The 20224-nt window shown below is 43.5% G+C and overlaps 3 protein-coding genes across 8 annotated transcripts in view; 2 read left to right on the top strand and 1 right to left on the bottom strand.

The window, feature by feature from the left end:
- Positions 1–8384, bottom strand: part of LOC101802220 (centromere-associated protein E) — a 57901-nt gene extending 49517 nt beyond the window's left edge. The window contains exons 1-2 of the mRNA XM_072036959.1: positions 8026–8384; positions 7615–7752 (exon numbers count right to left, since the gene is read on the bottom strand). Coding sequence (XP_071893060.1) covers positions 7615–7624 — 10 coding nt within the window. The 5' untranslated portion in view covers positions 7625–7752; positions 8026–8384. The remainder of the gene's footprint in view (positions 1–7614; positions 7753–8025) is intronic.
- A 151-nt stretch (positions 8385–8535) lies between these two features.
- On the top strand, positions 8536–16512 carry LOC119716706 (radial spoke head protein 6 homolog A-like). Its single transcript, XM_038177837.2, has 7 exons — positions 8536–8723; positions 8844–9205; positions 9678–9909; positions 11539–12294; positions 13828–13972; positions 14780–14897; positions 16088–16512. The coding sequence occupies exons 1-7, from the start codon at positions 8601–8603 to the stop codon at positions 16293–16295; spliced, it is 1944 nt and encodes a 647-aa protein (XP_038033765.2). The 5' UTR covers positions 8536–8600; the 3' UTR covers positions 16296–16512.
- Positions 16513–19295: 2783 nt separating this feature from the next.
- Positions 19296–20224, top strand: part of LOC101799998 (centromere-associated protein E) — a 33148-nt gene continuing 32219 nt past the window's right edge. For all 6 annotated transcript variants that reach the window (XM_072036947.1, XM_072036950.1, XM_072036948.1 and 3 more), the window contains exons 1-2: positions 19296–19507; positions 19588–19679. In XM_072036947.1, coding sequence (XP_071893048.1) covers positions 19452–19507; positions 19588–19679 — 148 coding nt within the window. In that variant the 5' untranslated portion in view covers positions 19296–19451. The remainder of the gene's footprint in view (positions 19508–19587; positions 19680–20224) is intronic.

Genomic DNA, 20224 nt, shown 5'->3' with positions numbered 1-20224 from the left:
ACAGAAACACATCTATTACTAGAAGAAACTCGCAATCCTGGAAGTACATTGCACCTAAGTAGATAAATTGTTTCTACAAATGTTGTCTCCTATGCCAATTGCCCTTTCTTTAAATCCCAGAGCCAGAAGGAATCCGGCCAGCTGAAACTGAGGGAGCCTAAACCTGAAATAACACAGCCAGAATAGGGCTTTTCTTTCTACCCGTTAAGCTCACCACATCTTTGCCTGTTAGAAAACCGTACATCTTTCTGGGCTAGATCTCAGAAACCTATCAAGAACGTCTGAGCATCCTCTCTTGCAGTGATCACTTGGGCAAAAGGCTCTGATTCAGGAAATCCAGCTCAGGAACAAAGCCACTGCAAGTCCAGCCTCTTTCAAGAGTGGCACCTCCACAAGTGAAATGAATTTTGCCTTTAACTGCTAACTTTCAGCTGTGATGTCTTCTTTCTTCTGGCATATTATTAGCCAAATTTGTTTGCCTTCCCTAATAGTTAATCAACTCGCTGATTAGCAAGCGGTCCCACTGCTTGTTGGCACTTCTTAATCTTACCTGCTCATCCCAAAATGCTCTTGTTCCTTCACTTTCAAAATTAGAACAGGTAGAGAAAATTGGAAGGGAAGAAGATAGCAAGACAGCATAATGAACCATCAAAAGATCCAGACACGCCACGAGAGATTTTCAAGTAGCAGAAGCTTGCAGAGTTTCATGGATCGCAATAAAACTGATCTGATTAAAACCAGCTGAGAACAGCCTTATAATTACAGCTGTCTTCATTTAGAAAGTCACTATGATGATTATTGCTCCTCCTCACCACCTTTGGCCAAAAAATTAAGTCTTTACTTTTACTTTTGGGGTTCAGATAAATGCAATACTTTCAAATCGTGACACGTTTAGAAGCGTGGGGGGGTTGTGCCTGTTTTGTTTTGGCCACAACGTGGTCTCCCCTTTGTGCCATAATGCTGGTGGCAATTTCTTTGCAACTAAACTAGCATGAAAACTGGCGAGGTATCGGAATTACTTTTGTGTTAACAGCAGAGCTGCTAAACACTAGAAAGCTCATATGGAGATTTTCTTTTTCCTCCTCACATATGGAAGACACACCTACACAGAGAGCTCTCAAACAAACAAAAACAAAAGAAAAAGGGGGAGAGGGAGTGAGTTAAAACTGGACCTGAATGTTCTGTGAGCCATCTCACAACTATCCAGGAGGTTTATTACTGCCTTTAATTATTCACAGTTAACAGTCTGGTCAATAAATTATTGAATAAATGGGAAGAGCAAAAGGTTGACTAAGAACACATGGGAAGAAGTGCTGAATTAATCACTCCACAGGGGTCAATACAGGGTCTTCACATCACTTACATAAAGTTCAAACTCTGGACAAGGGATTTGAGGAACTCTGGAATAAGATCTTTAAGATCTTAGGCTGAGGAAGCGCCCCTGTTCTAGCAAGTACACCGCTCACATAAATGGCAATGATGCACACCAGACACTATTGCAATAACCACGGAAAGAAGAATGTTAACAAGACGTGTTTTAAGGCTCAGGGATGCAAAACTGAAGCCAAATGGTACATAATTAAACCTGGTAATTAGCTCAGAACCACACAGCCATAATATTCTTTTGAATACCAATAACAGAAACTGAGCAAACATTTTCATTTGAGTTTCATGTTTGTTTCAAAGCAGTAGTTAAACCTCAGAACAACACGGAGCAGTATTTATTGAATCTCCACCTAAAATGCTGATTACCATGAGTTGTCAAGGAGATTGGAAACGTAGCACAGGCAGGCATGTTAACCCTGCTAAATTTTTGTGTGTTGTAATTTATTTTCAATTTGTAAATGCGCTCCCTACTTTGAAAGTAAGAGATGTGGGCCTTTTTTCTTCTAAAACATGAAGAGTGATTCTTCTTGCTTCACCTCTATATCTGTGCAAAAAGATTATTATTTTTTAAATGTACAAACTTAGAACCTCTGTAGAACATCATTAATGAAAAATGTGTAATGCTGATTGATGGAAGACAGGAATTCAAGCCATAGCTGTCTCAACGAGGTGCAGAGAGCTTCAGTACTGAACTTCACAATGGAATTTGGCCCTCTGAATAAAGCGATGGTCACTTGAAGAAACAAAACACTGTCAGATTAACTGATCATGTTTGGACCCAGATTCTTCAAAGAGAAGTCTCAAACTACCGTGAGTTACTGTGATACCTTGAGTTTTTGCTCCCCATGTTTTCTTCTCACAGTTTCTGCATCCTGGGAAACTACTTCAGTAGTAGCTCACTTGGAACCTCTTATAAGCCACTCATGGCCTTGCTCTACAGCCGTGGTTTTCCTTTATAAAAGGTTAAAAAAATAATAATGAAATGCATGTTTTCAGTCTTAAGCAGAATAGATAGCAGAATTTTGCCCTGAACCAGCACCCCCTCAGACAGACCCTGTCTACTTCAGGAGAAGATCTCTAAGTTGTGAATGTGAAAAAGATAGTCATGACCCCTTTAAGTTCTGAGAAGGGTGATTAAAGCCTAAAGAGATGCATCACTTATAGCATACCATGACAGAATTGCCATGTCATACAGTTCAGCAATCCCTTGTTTGTAACATCCTTTTAATTCCCAAACATTTTATATTTTATGTGTGTATTCTATAAGCATTAGAAAGAGTTCTCAATCTCACTCCAGACAGCTAACATTAAAATGTTTCAGTCCTTAATTTTTACATACTTAAGGGATGCCCTTAGAGTTTCCTACAAGGACACTTTTTTCCCTTTTCATATTTCGACAGAGAAATGCAGATCAATATACGGTTTAATCCAGATGCTTTGAACATATTAACATCACTGACAGCTACAGAACCGGTTCTGACCACCAGCATAAAAGAGGGAAGCAAATCTCAAATCCAGGTGAGCAAGATGCTGTTTACAAAGGCTATAGAAATATAGTGCAGGAAAAACAGACTAATAGAATCTACTATCTAAATTCATGGCATATTTTCTATGGAAAACTTATGTATATGTAAAATAAGATGGAAAATAAGATGTATCAGAAATCTGGTGATATTAGCAAAAGTTACAGATGTATAATACAGTGAAACAAACCTCAGAGACACTTTGTAGGTACTCCCCTTGCCTTCTCCTAAATATAGTCTTTTGATTGCTGCTCCAAGTTTTTGCCTTGTTTTTGTCATGTTTTTCACAGAAAAAAAAGTGAAAATGCAGTGAAAATAGAAGCAATATCCAAAGTAATAAAAAAGAAAAAAAAAATAGCAAAGAAGAAGAAAATATTTTTCCAGTGAACGTGCTTATTGCCAGAATAAGTTAATAAAGGTAGTAAGATGTAGAACTCACAGGAAATTCTACGTCTCTGGAAGAAGAAAATGGGACACTTATCTGCAACAATACAAACTGAACCTAGGTGGCCAATTTGCAGTGAAAGAATAGTTGAACTTCTAGAAATTATTTCCAGAGAAAATGACTGATCTAACGGTATTTCATAAAGTAACAATGATACAGCCGGATTTCTCCTTAGTGCAAAACATCACGGAGTGAACTTTATGGACGTGCTTCCTCATTATGCTTTGAGTTATATTTCAAATAGAGATCACAGCTGCAGTATGAACTCAGCAGACAAATTAAAAACGCTATTTCTGAGCTTGCTGCTATCATCAAACAAATCAATTATTGCACAGCACGCAGTCAAAATGGCAAAATGCAGGGCAACTTGTTTGGACATTGTTAAAAAAATATGGACTCAAAAGTTGTATTTTTGAGTAAAAAAGTAATATGCCTAAGCTTTTCAAATACTTCTTCATGCTCATGTGCTTGATCCAAAGCTTGCCAATTCAGTAATGCTGATTTTATGACAAGACTACAATATAAAGATGGATTTTTGAGCAGAATTTCACATTTATTACTGAACCTAACATGGCAAGCTTCTCCTGTAAAGAGTTTGTGTGAACATTTTTACACATGTACATAGCCCTAGTGAACCACCTTTTGCACATCATTAAGTTCCTCAGAACCTCCTGGACATTTCCAGAGTCCATAACGAGAACAATGCCATCCACACTCCTGCAGGATTTTGATGTTAGACTATTTTATAAGTATTTGACAAATAGCGCAGTATATATTTACCCAGTCCTTTTCCTAGTCATTTGAAAGGGCAAAATGCCAGGCGCAGCTCTCCATTTTTTGTAAAATACTGCTGAATCACTATGCCCTGATTTACACTGCTGCTGCAGACTAGAGGGCTTACCACAGCTGGGAAAAAAATTATCAAATCCATTCTACAGTGAGAAGTGCTACAACACACAGCCGGGGAACAGCAAAATAGGAACTGACGGAAACGTATAATCCTTTCAAAGCGACTGCAGTTATTCTCATGCTGAAGCTGAGCAAAATTACCGCATGTAATCATTATCAATTCAATGCAGTACCTAATACAAGAGTTCATTTTATCACTTTCAGAAATACAGGCGGGGTTTTTTTGTTTGTTTTTACAAACCTAAAAAGTGAGCCTCCTTTTTACTTACTATAAATTGTTGCTCCGTTTTTATGACTTTAGCTTTCTCTTAATCTAATACCAACAGAAACAAAATGCCCAAAAATTTCTCTATTGAACACAACCTCCCCACCTTTTCATCCCACCACCACCCCAGGAGAACTTCACTGGCTTCTGTTTCCTTGCTGTGCTCCTGAAGATCGCTCAAGGCTGCGAGAGGCAGAGCAGAACGGGGTCTTGCCCCCACACACACCACACCACTCCTGCACAGTCACACCTGGAGCAAGCAAAAACCTTAGATTCCGACCACCAAATTTTCCCATTTTCATCAACAACACAACCACGAGGATCTGTGGGGCTCAACGCAACACATTTGGTTGGTTCAGTTGATGAGAAATAGTTCAGGAACACAGTGAAGAAGAGTTAGACTTGAAGGCAAGGCACTGCTCCAGCCAGCCGCTTGGACTTCTCCACCTAACAGCCTACAGAAGCACGGAAGAGAAGCTGAGCTGGCCCTGCACGGCTCCAGAACAGGCCCACTTGATCTTATTGCAGCTGTAACGTACCAGCAGGGACCAACATTTTCTTCAGCTCACCCTCGCAATTATCACTCCACACAGCCTGTGAAGCCTGCAGCAGCTGCAATCTAATTGACTTGTAAGAAACAGACAAGTTCTGAGCACCAGGACAAAGTACCTCGGCTGACACTGCTTAAACCCAGGATGTACTTAAAAGAAGCACAACGGCTAACATCCTTTTTGCCAGAAAACCATGCTTTCTCCTCATAAATAACAGCAAAACCCACAGCTCTGTGATGGTACTGAAAGACAAGAAACGACATGCCAAAATCAATGAAAGTTCTGATAAAGTTGAGATACAGCACTTAGGAATCAGTAATCGTAGCGTCCACTGCAAACTGCGAGTTTAGTCAGTCTCACAGCTCCCCAAAAGAGAGAAATGCCATTACCTCCAGGAACAGAAACCAGTCACAAAGACGTTACAACCCACTACCTGAAAAACTTCCACGTCCTGCATTTTTCACACCAAAAATCCTCATCAGGTCGCTATCATAACATAGCTTGAGCAAGAGCTTTGTTCACAACATAGGTTTAGCACTCAGATTACCAAGCGATAGAAGATTTTCTCCCACCTTGAAATTTCGCTGCCTTACATCACCACAATCACAGCCACATATAATTAAATGCATTTATTCAGCATTTTCCTGTAAGTCAGGGTGATTTTCTGAACTCAGGGGATACACAATACAGAATTCACACCTCTGGATGCAAAGTCATGCTCAGCCTTAACCATGGCAACTCTCCCCTTCAAATCAGGACTAAAATCTGTTCATCCACACAAAACGGGTTATGGGAGTCAAGTGCTGATGAAATGACAAAGGACGTCATCTTACTTTCACTAAGTCCATAATAAAGCTCCCACTGACTTCAGCAAGAGCAAAAAAACAGCATCGGATTTCTACAAATGATTATTATTCTATGCAAAGCACCTTCCACATTTCCCATCAGACCCCTCCAGAAGGATGATGGTCTCTCAGCTTCCTAATAACATTGCCTCATGGAAAAGCACCTCTGACTGCCAGTACTAATTTAGCTTAGGGTTTAAAAAATAAATAAAATAATAATAATAAAAAATAGAAAAAATAAAAGATAGAATTTACATAGTTAAAGCCACTTGTGTATTTAATTGAGTATAAATTTGTGTGAAACTGCTTTGGAACTGAGGAGAAATTAACATGGTTAGCTTCTGAACAGAGAAAAAACATAAGAAGTAGTTTTGTAGTTCACAGTCTTTTCCTACCTTTTTTCTTGAAGTCTTTTAGTTCCATGCAGATTGACCATAAGTGTTTAATTCATAAACATACATTAAAGGAGAAGGTAAAGTTCATCTTCACATGCTCAGGGGCACTTCAGTCTTAAACATGATTTGCAACCTAAAAATTGACTAATTAGGCCTTCCTCTCGAGCGAGCTGACAGACAACACACCTGGCAGCTGCTTGCAGGAATATTTTCTGCACAGAAAGCATTGGCACCCAGCTCCTAAGACAAGGGCAAAATGCAGATAAACTTGCCTTGCCCACTGCACAGGAACCACCCCAGTGGTTACAGCTGCTCCTCACCAGTCTGATGGTGAAAGCATGCTTCTTCACACATGTGGGACCTGCAACTGGGCTTTTTAATTCAATGATTGCCTTCACATTAACAGAGCACAGAAGGATTCCCATGTGAAATGGGAAGCTCTATTCAGATTCCCCTACCAGTGCAAGCACGATCAAAATTCAGCAATGAAACTACCACAGTGCAACAAACGTTCAGTTCTTCACGTGGCATTTTATATGTCACCTCTGGATCTGTGACTGGAAGTCAGCGGACACCAAGATTTCAGTTTAAAAAGTGCTGTTGAAAAAATGTCTTGAATTCATAGTACAAGAGAGACCATTGCATCTGCTGTGGTCAGGTATCAACACAAACCATTAGCACACCTCCCTTGGAAAGAGAAAACATTAGGAAACGCTTTAGTTACTCTTCAGCTAATTAACACATCCTACTGATGGTGTTTGCCACAGTGAAATTCTGCAGTATTACTTTATGTATTCAGTTGCTCTTCTTCTTTATTGATAAGAGCTCATGACACCATGTTGATAAAACATCCTTCTGCACTGAGGTACTCTCTGCCCTGAGCCCCTCGTACGTTTAATAATCTCTAAAATAGAAAAGGCAGAGAGTAACACTATAGCAAATTACACGTGCTCTTCATTTTCTCTTTCTTTGCTAACAGAGATTGTAAAGATACAGCACTTGACTTTTCTTGAGCAGGTGCCTCACAAGACATTACACAAATAATGATAATTGTATGCATTTTAGAGAAATTAATTACTAAACAACAAATCAAGGTTTTCCTCCAAATAAGAACTACAGATAGCACATAAAAAGCAATTCACAAGTACTGTCGCGCCCTCTGCAGTTGATGTGTGAGCTCTGCAAATACATCTGCAAAATGAGGAACTTGGGCAAATGCCTTGCCAATACCAGGAAGTCAAAACCTCTTCGTGTTGAAACTCAGCACAATTAACATTTTCATGACATTACCTTACCTTTTGGCATCACAGGGATGTTGTACAGGAACTCTCAAATTCTCCTTTTGCCCATGGAAGGATGTGGAAAGCTGTTTTGTTGTTGCTGCTGTTCAGAGTCAGGTTCCTCTGTGGTACTTCTGGCATTCCCTCTTGGAACTGGAAAGCAATTTGCGAGGCCTCATCAGAATTCGTTCTTTCTGGTTACTTCTAAGAAGTACCCAAAATAAACTGTACTTATAAAAAGTTGTGTTAATTCATCCGTTGAGCACAGATTAAGCATATTTTACCAGACAAACAGCTGCTGTATTTGGTTTTATAATGTGAACAGGGCATTTTGTAGAGATGCGTACAGCATCGATTTCTTCCCTCAGATACTCTGGCACAGTATTGTTTTTCACGTCAAATTTTTAGAAAACATTTCACACTTACTCAAGGGCCGGCCAGCTTTAGGTGTCTGTCCAAATGTGCTAGCCTAAGGGCTTAAGAAAAAAACAGCTATTTGTTTTATAGCCTCCTCGTCGAATACTAGGTACGTGTTTAGTCAACTAGTAAGAGATCTTTACTGACTTGGCCATAAGCAATTAAGAAGATGAGGCGAGCCTGATCATAAGCAACGCAGGAGACGATTTACACGAGAAGCTTTCTGACATACGGTGAAGCTTTTAAACTTTAACTTCAACCACCTGTTGTAGTTGGTAGCGCTGCAGCACGACACCTGAGGGAGCTGCCACAGCATCCCCCACTGCGCTACCACACGGCTGTCAAGCAGATCTCGAGGAAACAGCCAGCAGGCTCTACCCCTGTACTGCTGAACCTTGTCCTGGGCATTTTAACACTTGGGTACAGGGGGGAAGCGGGGACGCCCCTCACGCTGCCCCCTCGCAGCCCACCCGTGATGGCGGAGCCCAGGGCGCGGCGCCAAATGGCGGCGGGGTCCGGCCCTGCCGCCGGGCACACCCCTTCCGGGCCCCGCGGCCCTGGCAACGGGCAACGGCGGCCGCTTCATGGACGCCACGGCCGAGCCTCCCGAGGAGCCCGGAGAGAGCCCCGGGCAGCCCCAGGAGGACCCCGAGCGGTCACCTCCTGAGGAGTCAGGAGCGGGAGCAGGTTCCCGGGAACGCCAGGAGGTGGGGTGGGGGCTGTGAAGGAGGGTCTCGCCCTCAGTACCCTGCTGAGAGCCCTGCTGACGGGACAGTGCCGGCCGGGCACCCTATAAATTGCTGACCCTAACTCGGTATCGCCCACAGGGGATGGAACAAGCCTCTCCTGAGCACCAGGTGCCAGAAGGATTCAGCCAGCTGTATGCAGAGGGACAGGACTCGCAGGAGGCGAGCCAAAGCGCGGATCAGTCGCAAGCACTGGGATTTGACCCTTGCCAAACACAGGAGCCAAGAAGTGCCCGTCAGACATACGGAGTAGGACAGGAGCCTTACCAAGCCCATGAGGATGGGCATGGCCCCTATCAGCCACACGAGCCCGGTTACGGGCTCTATCAGCCAGGATACAGCCCGTACGATGATCCAGTACCAGATCCCGAAGCCCGAATGCTGGCAATGCAGAATGCAAAAGCCTACTTGCTGACGAGCAGCACGACATCTGGCCTCAACTTGTAAGTCTGCAAAAGAGACAAGAAGGAAAGGGGCAGGATGAGAGTGGTGGTGACAGGGTAAAGGGCTATGCTGTCAGGGACGGCAGAGTATAGAAAAGCAGAACATGTTATAAATGCAGTGTTTAATCGCTATGCTATAACTGCGTGTCCGGCCCCTTTCAATCCAAATTCCAAAGGGAATTTATGGTGTTCAAAGAGCCTTCGATTAGATTAAGGCCAGGCTTGAACTCTGCTTTAGCTCCTTGGTCAGATGTGGGGTAAACAAAAAATGGAAGACGAGGCTACTCTTGATTATATCACAAAGAGGCTAGTTTCAAGTCTAATTTCTCCAAATGCTGCATGATCCCTTTGCATCTAACTGTTCCGATTTCTTTGACGCCCAGGTGATTACCGTCTACTTTCGATATTAAAAACAATATTCTAAGACTTCCATAATAGTAGGTCAGTAATAATACTTATATTCATATGGCAGATACGATCATCTTGCTAATACGCTAACAAAGATCCTGGATGAACAGCCCACAGATGTGGTAGACATAATTGAGAATATCAGCAAGGACGTGAAGTGGGCTCAATTTCGGAAAAAAATGGATACTCTTCGAGATGAACCTGCAATGCCTCCGAGGTTTGAATCTGCAGAAAGGAGTAAAAGTTTGTTCCTCAAGTCATATGAAGAAGGAGATGAAGAACTAGACGAAAAGGAAGTGAGTTATTATCAGGCACCAATAGATATCAAATATACTGGAGAGATGGGTGGCAGGTGGCAGGAAGGCAGAAGAGAAGAGGTGGAAGTGGTGGTCTCCCTCATAGTATTGCCTCTCGTGATTGCATGAAATGATTACAGCCCCAGTAGCATGTACCCTCTTCACAGTTCAGTTGGTCCCGTGTCAAGTTGTGAAGAAAACACAGCTGGTTACTTAGTTTGGAATTCAGTTGCTGCAGTAAGTCTCATATCCCGAGCTTTTAAAAGCATAGATGTTCTGGAGATGATAAATAGAAAGGAAAGTTTACAGTATCTCTCATACGCTTGTTCAACCTGGAATATGCCACCCAAATTCTTTTCTTTATCTAAACCTGATATTTCTTTACCTAAAGTAATCGTAATTCTGGATACTTCTTTCAGAATATTGTGCACAACTGCTACGGTAAGATAGAGAATTTTGTGTTCCTTCCAGCTCCAGCTGCAGTTCCAGTCCTTCCTTCTCCAACTAAAAAAAAATAATATATGCTTACAAGAAGAAAAAACTATTAGAATCAAAAAGCCATTTCATTAACCAGGGAAATTTTCAGTATTTAGTTGGTTATATATGGAAGTATTTGTACCCAAAGAAAAATTAAGAGAATTCTTGTAAAAACTAAGGGAAACAAACGATAATAAGACGTTGATTTTCATATGAAGTTACCAGGATATATTCAAATGAATTGCCATCATAGAATATAAATCCTAACGATAGAAAATACATTATTGCATCTGTTACTAATTTTACAGTAACAGTCTACAGTCTGTGATGGTAAAAAATGGACAAAAGTGGGATGTTTCAGAAGGGAATTTTTCCTACTTGTATCTACCTTGCTTTGACGTAATAAACCTGAAAGAGCCAGGGGTATTCCATGGGAAACCAACACTACTTCTTCCAAATTCCCTATTCTGTTGTGCAGGATGTTTTAATCCCCTACAGCCATGAAATGAGAGACTGGTCATAAAGCAAATGGAAACACTTAATAAAATCCTCATTCCCAGCATAGTCTTGCCCCTCTTGAATCCAGCTGGGGTGTTACTAGTGACTTCAGTCAGGGGACAGTATTTCATACCGGCTCTAACAGATTCCATCTTAAATAAGGAAGGGAGCTTTATGCCAAAGTATCCAAAAAAACAACATTCATTGCAGAGAAATATTGTTGCCCTGGTGTCTAAATGTATAAAATCTATTTCTGCTTTCCCCACGTGCATCTGCCACAAACACGAGGCAATGCAGCAGCACTGCTTCCAGGCATCAAGGCCTCTTATACAGAAAAGGTGTGCTAGCACTGAAGTCCTTTGCAGATCCCTCGTGAGAATTCTTCCTGTACTTTGCAGTAATTAAAAGTGAATTTGAAAATTGAGATCTTGTATTCTAAAAGCTGCACTTCATCTGTGTTCTCTTCTTTATCCTTACAATGTCATTTTTAATTTTTCTAAATGATAGTGGGAGATGTAAATGAATGTCAGCAGAGCTTTTTGAGAGAGCGCACTATAGGAAAGTGAAGTATGACTTTCAGTAGATAAATTGTTCAGTCTTTCAAATAGATCATTTTATTATTACTCAGCTCTAACTCACGATTTTCTTTACTAGGGAGAGACTCCTCTACCTAATGTGATGGAAACGGCCTTTTATTTTGAGCAGGCTGGAATTGGCTTGAGCAAAGATGAATACTATCACATATTTCTTGCCCTTAAAAAACTCGTTAGTGCCCAGCCAATCCAGACATGTCGCTTCTGGGGCAAAATTTTGGGCCTGGAGATGAACTATATTGTAGCTGAAGTACAGTTCCAGGAGGGAGTAGAGGAGGAGGAAACAGAGGAGGAAGAAGAAGTTCCTGATGAAGGAGAGAAAGGGCTGGGTGAAGTCGAAGATGAAGACGAGGAGAAAGAAAAAGAAGATGAGCCACCAAAGTCTACCTACAAGCCCCCACCTGTCATCCCAAAAGAAGAAAACGGAACCGGGGCTAATAAATACATCTACTTTGTTTGCAATGAGCCTGGCAAACCCTGGGTGAAGTTGCCTCCAGTGACACCAGCGCAGATTGTCTGTGCCAGGCAAATCAAGAAGTTCTTCACTGGTAGGCTGGATGCCCCTGTTGTGAGCTTCCCTCCTTTCCCTGGAAATGAGGCCAACTACCTGCGTGCACAGATAGCTCGGATCTCAGCAGGAACCCACGTCTGTCCCATTGGATTTTACCAGTTTGCGGAGGAAGAAGATGAAGATGAGGAAGGGGGAGGAGGAAGAGATGCGTGTGAAGAAAACCCGGATTTCCAGCCTCTTTCTGTGGCTGAAATGGTGGAGTCTCTCTCCACGTGGGTACACTATGTGCCGAGTATTTTAAAGCAGGTAGGTCCTCCCATAGGCCACACTGACCTCAGATACCATTCTCACGGTAGTGCTTCAGAATGTAAATGAAACCCCTCACCCCCCCCCTTTGAACTATTCACCAGAAACAGGACTGGCCTGAAAAGATTTTCTACAGAAAATGTATTAGAAACGTTCTATCATATATAAATGTGTTGCACATATTTAAATATTAGAAAGTTCCTAAATATACACGTGTTTCATGATTTTTCCATCTTCAGGTGCAAACCTATCTTTAGATAATCATGTAGGATTAGGCCTTGATAGATAATTATTTCTTCTACATTGGGTTACCTCTCCTGAAATCCTCGCTTGACAGAAATGTTTTTAATTCTGCTTTATTGGATAGGATGCTAAATTTCAGATAGCTTCAGATAGCTTTCAGATGCTAAACAAAACTTATTTGGTGTTTTCTTCTGGTTTACCTTCCATTGCTTGCTTTCTGCTGTGAACCATGCAAACAAAAAAGCTTCAAAACTTAAAACTAAAACATTGTAAATAAAATTGTAACATAAAATATTTATTATATCAGGTTAGTGCTGGAAAGAGGTTTTACTAATGCAGTCAGTCATCTTTCCTGGATACCAACTTAAGAATGGTCGTGTAAAATAAGAGCAAGTGCTAGGAACTAAAGTTTAATTTTATTGCCAGCAAAGCAATAGTTCTAAAAATAAAATCTGTTACCATTAGAATTTTAAGAACATTTTGTAATGTTCCTCTGACTGGTAGCTAAAAAACAAGGCAGACTTTAAAAGGCATTAAGTCTTTAAAAGTCTGTAAGTGTTCGTCTCTCAGCTTGCAATAACTGGCAATCCAGCAAGGATACAAACCCAACTGACAACAGGCAAGGATTGAACTAAATTCCTGTCTTCAGTTCACTGTAAACATAAAGATAATTTGGCATGAAAACATGGGATGCTGTGGTCTTTCTCGTGCCTTCTGTGTTCAGTAATTGTTGAACTGAAATACAGAGTACAAGGTAAGACTTTTCATGCGCATTGTTTAGACTTGGGCCCAGGTGCACAGGGACAGGATGTTCTGTCTGTCTTCTGTGCATATTCACAGCCTGTGCCTGACAAGGAAGGGACAGGCAATGCTAGCATGTTTGTGCCCAATGAAGGCCAGCAACAAGTTACTGTCTCTTCACAAGATGAATATTGAAATATATGTTTGCTTAATGATAGGATCCCAGCCAATAAGTATCAGCATGGATAAGTATCGGCATGGATTGATTGTACTTAGAAGACCTGAAAACTACAAAATAGCTGAAAGCTGATCAGAGAGCCATGGGGTCATTCTGCAATAGTAAGCAGGGATAAGGAATGACTGAGGGATAAAGAGAGCACTCTGCCAAGAGGATACGTACAGCTCTCTGTCAACAACGTCCCAATTCTGGAATACATCTTTTTTTCTTTTTCCCCCACTTGCGCTTGTGTGTGAACCCATTGTTTTAACTGGCTTGCATTTCTTCATTGATTGTTGCGTGTATTTATTATTCTGCCTTACTGATTCTAGGGTCGTTGTGTTTGGATTAACCCTTCACAAAAATCAGAGGAAGAAGAAGAGGAAGGTGAAGAGGAGGAAGAGAAAGAGGAGGAGCCAGATGAACTACAGCAAGAAATAGGACCTCCCCTTCTCACTCCACTCTCTGAAGACGAAGGTACTCCTCATGGAGTATGATTTTTGATAGAGCCACTGGGATTGTTGGCATTTAGGTAGTAAATATTTGAAGTTACAGGCCTCTGACGCTTCACAGAACAATGCAGTTTACCATGGTAGGGTAACCACATTCTTTTACAAAATTAATCAAATGTGAAATGGTTCACAGAATCGACCTTAAAACTGAAATGATTGGGTTTACTAGTTAACAGTTCTGCTGAGAATAAAGGGAAAAAATATTCAGATATGTCAGGCTACTGCAAGTTCCAGACAGCTCACCCCTGAAATACATTCAGCTATTTTTCCATCACCTTTATAGGCAGAAGAAAAGCATGCACACAAAAATAAAAATATATTCACACATGCATAGATATACAAATAAGAATTTATATCCTCTAGCACATACTGCAGCTACTCCTAGTGATATGGAAACCTAAATACTAGACTGTAGCCATAGCAAATTATTTTTCTACTCCCCATTCTTTGATCAGGGTGAAATACATATGTAATTTATCCCTCAGTGATAAACAATCCTTGACAAAAGAAACAGCAGCGAGCACTACTGCATTTCAAGAACATGATCCTTTCTGTATGGGACTGTTGGCATCCATGTGATACCTGCCCCTGCATCCAAACCACCTGTCTGAACACAATGTCTACATTTATTGCTTGTGACTTAGTTCTTCTAACATGCATCTTAATATAAGCGTTGCCTGAGTTCTGTGAAAATCTTGTAGCTCAGTCCTCAATATTTTGTAGTGGCTTGTAAGTCAATTTATTCATGTAGCGTGTGTTTGGCTGCCTGCAGGAATTCAAAACATCCCTGCTTGGACAGCTCAGCCTTCTACAAACCTGATCCCTCAATATGCTGTTGCAATCCTTCAGTCGCACCGATGGCCTGGAGCATATGCCTTTGCATCTGGCACGTGAGTAGCCAGTTGACATGGTTACAACACAGATGATACGCTGAACACAGCCATGCCCAATGAAGTCAAATTTGGTTTCTTATTAATTTATTGACTGAATTGTAACTATTTCTGAGACTGATAGAGAAAGCCACTTAAGAGTGCACAGCATCAGTATGTGTTCAAGACTGGAAATGAAGAACCTTTGGAAATGCTAGCAGAAAACTGATGCATGTACATGTCCGGTTAGTGCCTGGCCACAGTCCTGGATTTAAAACCTGTATTCTTGGGTCTGTGGTGCTTTTTACAAATGAGCTTACTTCTTTTGTTCTAATTTTCAGTTGTTTCTGTTAGGCACAGTACAGTCACTACCACTAGAAGCTTTACATGGGCACTGGAGTGGGTGTCGGGAATGGCTCTATGTTACTAAGGTGAAGTTGGAGTCATACTGCAGTATCACACAGTGACAGAGTGTAGCATTCATCCTTTTTGCACTTGGCGATTTTTAAGTGGAAGGTATGCAAGCATAGAATGGTTTGGGTTAGAAGGGACCTACAGATCCTCCAGTTCCACCCCCACTGCCATAGGCACCTCCCACTAGACCAGGTTGCCCAGGTAGACGAGCCTGGCCTTGAACACTTCTAGAAATGGGGCATCCACAGCTTCTGCGGACAACCTGTTCTGGTGCCTCAGCACCCTCAAAGAATTTCTTCCTCATATCTAGTCTATATCTACCCTCTTTCCACTTTAAAAGCATTACCCCTTATTCTGTTGCTGCATGCCCTTAGAAAAAGTCTCTCCTCGTCTTTGTTTTAAGACCCCTTTTAAGTACTGAAAAGCTTTGATACTTCAGGACTGAAAACTTTCAACTTGAGGTTTCCTTGGAGCCTTCTCTTCCCCAGGCTGAACATCCCCAGCTCTCTCAGCCTGTCTTCACAGGAGAGCTGCTCCAGCCCTCTGATGGTTTTCATGGCCCTCCTCTGGACCTACACTAACAACTCCACATCCTTCTTGTGCTGGAGGCCCCAGAGCTGGACGCAGTGAATCCAACAACTAGAAAGAGATGTGTTCCTTTAAACAGTGTTCCAGGGAGCTTGCACTCTATTTGCACAGCAGAGTAAGGAGCCCTGAGAGGATCTGCACTGATCGCTATTTTGTTGCAGGCAGATGGTGTGAACTTTTCACAGTTTGTTTTTTTTTTTTCCCCTCAGGAAGTTTAATAATATCTACTTTGGCTGGGGTCACAAATACAGCCCAGAAAACCATACACCTGCACTGCCTGAGCCAGTGCAAAAAGAATACCCCGACGGGCCGGAGATCACCGAGGCCGCGGACCCGACAGTGGAAGAGGAGCTGGCTTTCAAGGCTAAAAAGGAGAAAGCCAGAGCTAAGAAGAGGAAGACAAGGAAGAATGAGTAGGTGATGAAGAGGAAGACACGATTACAATATAGAAAACACGAATACTTGAAAAGATTAAATATTTATAGGGTTTTAATAAATGGATCCTAAATGAGTTGATCTTCAGTGTAAGCGGAAGATTCTTATTTGGGGGGTTTCTGTAGGCTCCTTGCAGCTGCCTCTCCAAAACAGATGAATAGTGTTTTAATAAATAGAGCATAAACAAGCTCATCTTAAATGTGAGTTTTAGATGCCTTATTTTGAGGGGTTCTGTAGTCTCCTTGGAGCTGCCTCTCCCAAACAGATGAATAGTGTTTTAATAAATGGAGCGTAAACAAGCTCAACTTAAATGTGAGTTTCAGATGCCTTTTTTGGGGGGTTTCTGTAGGCTCCTTGCAGCTGCCTGTCCCCAAAAGATTGTTATATATGGCGTGGTAATTCGTGTCGAGAAAATGGTTGATATTAATAAAGAAGGGGGAGATTTGGGAATGTGGCCATGGGGGTTGGAAAACCCCGTGACTGAGATAACATTTGACTCTTGACGACCAGGCCATAAGGAATATAAAAGAGTTTAGAGGGAAGAAAGAAGGGTGATTCAGGAGACTCCATGCAGTCTCCAGGTTCTCTTGTTCTCCAGCCATTGAGGCATGGAAGTTTCTGGGTGTTTGCTGCTGTTGTTACATTCAAAGTTGTTTGACCAATGAAAAGTTGTTTTGAAAAGAACTGCTGTGGGGTGAAAGGTATAAGAGGGGAAACTGCCCTCAAGATAAAAAAGAAAAAGGCAACACGATGAAGTTATGTCATCAATAAAGAAGCAGGAAAAAGAAGTGAAGAGGAACAGGCTGGCAGAATGGAGACCAGGACGGGAACAGGCACTTTGATCGCCTCATGAAGATCGGTTCGGCCAAACTCAGCAAACTGCTGAGAGAAGCTCGTACAGAAAGTCACTGGAAATTGGTGCACTGGAGCTGGAGAGAAGCTCGAGCTGAGAGAAGCGGAGCCGTGCACACAGCTGCCCCTCACTGGTCAGCAGTTGTGCATTATGGGGAATCATACGTCCTTAGGAACAGAGACTGTCCTGGTAACCTTACAGCTTATTCTCCTTATTAACTATTGGACAGTTTACGAGCCTGAAATATGGGACCAAACTGAGGTCAAGGTGTGGGACTCTGCAACTAAAAATGATAAGGTTGCAGTGGGATTGCTCGGCACCTGGCGAGCAGTCTCTGAGGCCTTAAAGAGCCCTGTGGGACCACAGTCAGAAACGTGGGATTTGCCAGACAGTGAGGGAGCTGCGGGCTCCTTCACTGATCCTTCTGCTACACCATCGGCCCCTCTGCTGCCACAGCCATCGAAGGCCTTTGCTGTTCCGCCTCCTGGTGACCTGAACGTGCCTTTTGGCCCAGGCCTATTGGCGTTGAAAAGGAGATGGATAGGCTTTTCTTCGATCCGGGAAGAACGGGATACAAAAGGCCCGAAGAATGGAAAACGGAGACTGTTATGGAACTGAAAGGATTGTTTGTTACCTATCCTGATTGTACGTATGTATAGGCATACTTGGGTTAGTATGTAAAGCAATGCTCTGTTAGAAATCGCTCAGGATTCAAATTAGGATTAAATAAAAATAGGATTTATTGAAAGAATATAAAAGAATAGAGGTAAGCAAACAGCGCTGGGTGCACCGGGAGTCTCCGCTCCACCAGGACGCACACCAGTTACATCAAGCAGCTGATTTCTATGCTCCTAGACTAATACATATTCCTTACTACTTCTAACAAAAAACAGATTATTATAATTAGCTTCCGGGGTCCAGTCCCTCCTACTGGAGCATGCGCATCAGTCTCCTCTGGGGGTCTCTAGGGGTCTTTCATGCTGAAGGCTCGTAGTCTTCCTCTCCAAGTTTTTTTCTCGTCCTTCCCTTTGTACTCCTTTGGCACTGTCCCAAGTTTATAGAACATTTTCTGCAGGTCTTGTCTCCCAGCCATCCTTCAGCTTCTTTTTTCTTCTTCTTAATCTCTTGGCCACCAGGCCAGATACCAGAGGTTTGCAGAGTATCCCATAACATTCACTAGTTGTTATCAGTTGTTCTGAAACCTCCAGACATCAAAGACTTCATACAAACACAAATAGCTTTCTTATTGACACTTCACCAGTAATTAAAACATTCTTCACCAGCCATTCACAGGGACAGTCACACCTAGAGCAGTGTTAAGTTAATCTGGAAGAAGAGAGAAAAATGGCTGTAACTGTTAGAAGTCTGGAATAGCAAAAGCAAACAGGTTCATAAATTTGAGGAGCATTTTCTGAAGACTTGATAAATTGACTAGAGTGAGGGGGAGACTGGGACACACTGCGTCTGTGGTTCAAGAATTAAATTGCCAGTGCAGGGCCCAGAGGCAGACAGGACTGTTCTTTATGGACACGAATTGTTAACACATTCCTCACAGTCACCTATCCTGATTGTACGTGTGTATAGGCATACTCGGGTTATTATGTAAAGCAATGCCTTTTATTTAATATTTATTTATTTAATATTTGGAATGTTTGATGTTTGTGTGTGCGTGTTGGTGGAGCACAGACTCCCCGCACACCCAGCGCTGTTTACTCGCCTTTTACAGATATTCTTTTATGTTACTAAAGTCAGAGTTGAGACTTGATTTATAACCAAGCGTAAACGAGCCCAACTTCAATGTGAGTTTCAGATGCCTCATTTCTGGGGGTTCTGTGGGCTCCTTGGAGCCGCCTCAGCCTCCTTCCTCCGCCTCCCCTCCCCTCAGCCCCCTCCCGGCTCCCCTCAGCCCCGCCCCCGCCCCCGGCAGCAGCGGCGCGGGCCAATAAGAGGCGGCCTCGGGCCCCGTTCGAACCCGGCGGCGGCCGGGCCCGGGCTGCGGGACGGGCCCGAGGGGCTCCTGAGGCGGCTCCTGAGGCGGCTCCTGAGGCGGCTCCTGAGGCGGCTCCTGAGGCGGCTCCTGAGGCGGCTCCTGAGGCGGCTCCTGAGGCGGCTCCTGAGGCGGCTCCTGAGGCGGCTCCTGAGGCGGCTCCTGAGGCGGCTCCTGAGGCGGCTCCTGAGGCGGCTCCTGAGGCGGCTCCTGAGGCGGCTCCTGAGGCGGCTCCTGAGGCGGCTCCTGAGGCGGCTCCTGAGGCGGCTCCTGAGGCGGCTCCTGAGGCGCCGCGGGGATGGCTGACGAAGGGGCCGTTACCGTCTGCGTGCGGCTGCGGCCGCTCCTCGCCAGGTGAGGGCGAGGGGCTGGGCGGCGTGGGGGTGCGGGTGCGGGTGGAGCTGGTGAGCTTAGCGGGGGGCTTTGTCTCGTAGGGAGAGCGCTCTGGGGGACGAGGCGGCGCCTCACTGGAGGAGCGAGGGGAACACGGTCTCAGAAGTGAGCGGTGCCCGAGCCTTCAGCTACGGTGAGTGTGTGGGAAGGAGCAGCTGGGGCTGCCGCGGGCCTGCGGGATGTGCGGCTGCAATGCGTCCTGGCACTGCTGCCCGTGGCTCGTGTTGTTGTGCCCGGGCTCGTCATGCTTCGGGTGTGGTGTTTGTGTGGCAGTGCTGACCAGGAATTCTCCTTGGGGAACCAACGTCCTGCTCTCGGTGCCTGTCCCTGTGCTGGGCTGCACTGCGGGGTGTTTTTGGAGCGCAGGAGCTGGGCGCTGTTGATCTGCAAGCGAGGTGGCAGATGCCCTCTGTAGTGCTCCCATCTCAGTGACAAGTGGCTGCGCTGAGCCCAGAGCATTGGGATGAGCCCAGAGCATTGGGATGCCGTGCACGTGAGATCCTTTTGCTTTCAGCATCTTCCTGCTGCTCCACCGTACTGCCTCCAGACACGATTTACCACAGCATACAGGTGAACGTGGCCCAAGCTACAGCATTAACAAGTAGCCTGTCTTGTCAGGCTTACAGTCCTGATACATAGATCAGCCTTAACCGTTTTTAGGGTTCAATGGGACGACTG

The sequence above is a fragment of the Anas platyrhynchos genome, chromosome 4, assembly GCF_047663525.1.
Source record: "Anas platyrhynchos isolate ZD024472 breed Pekin duck chromosome 4, IASCAAS_PekinDuck_T2T, whole genome shotgun sequence".
NCBI lineage: Eukaryota > Metazoa > Chordata > Aves > Anseriformes > Anatidae > Anas > Anas platyrhynchos.
This window is presented reverse-complemented; position numbering and strand designations above follow the sequence as displayed.

Coding starts and splice junctions, on each gene's coding strand:
- LOC119716706 (XM_038177837.2), top strand. CDS start 8,601: ATGGACGCCACGGCCGAGCCTCCCGAGGAGCCCGGAGAGAGCCCCGGG. Junction 9,910..11,538: donor AAGAACTAGACGAAAAGGAA/GTGAGTTATTAT, acceptor TTTCTTTACTAG/GGAGAGACTCCTCTACCTAA. Junction 13,973..14,779: donor TCCACTCTCTGAAGACGAAG/GTACTCCTCATG, acceptor GGCTGCCTGCAG/GAATTCAAAACATCCCTGCT.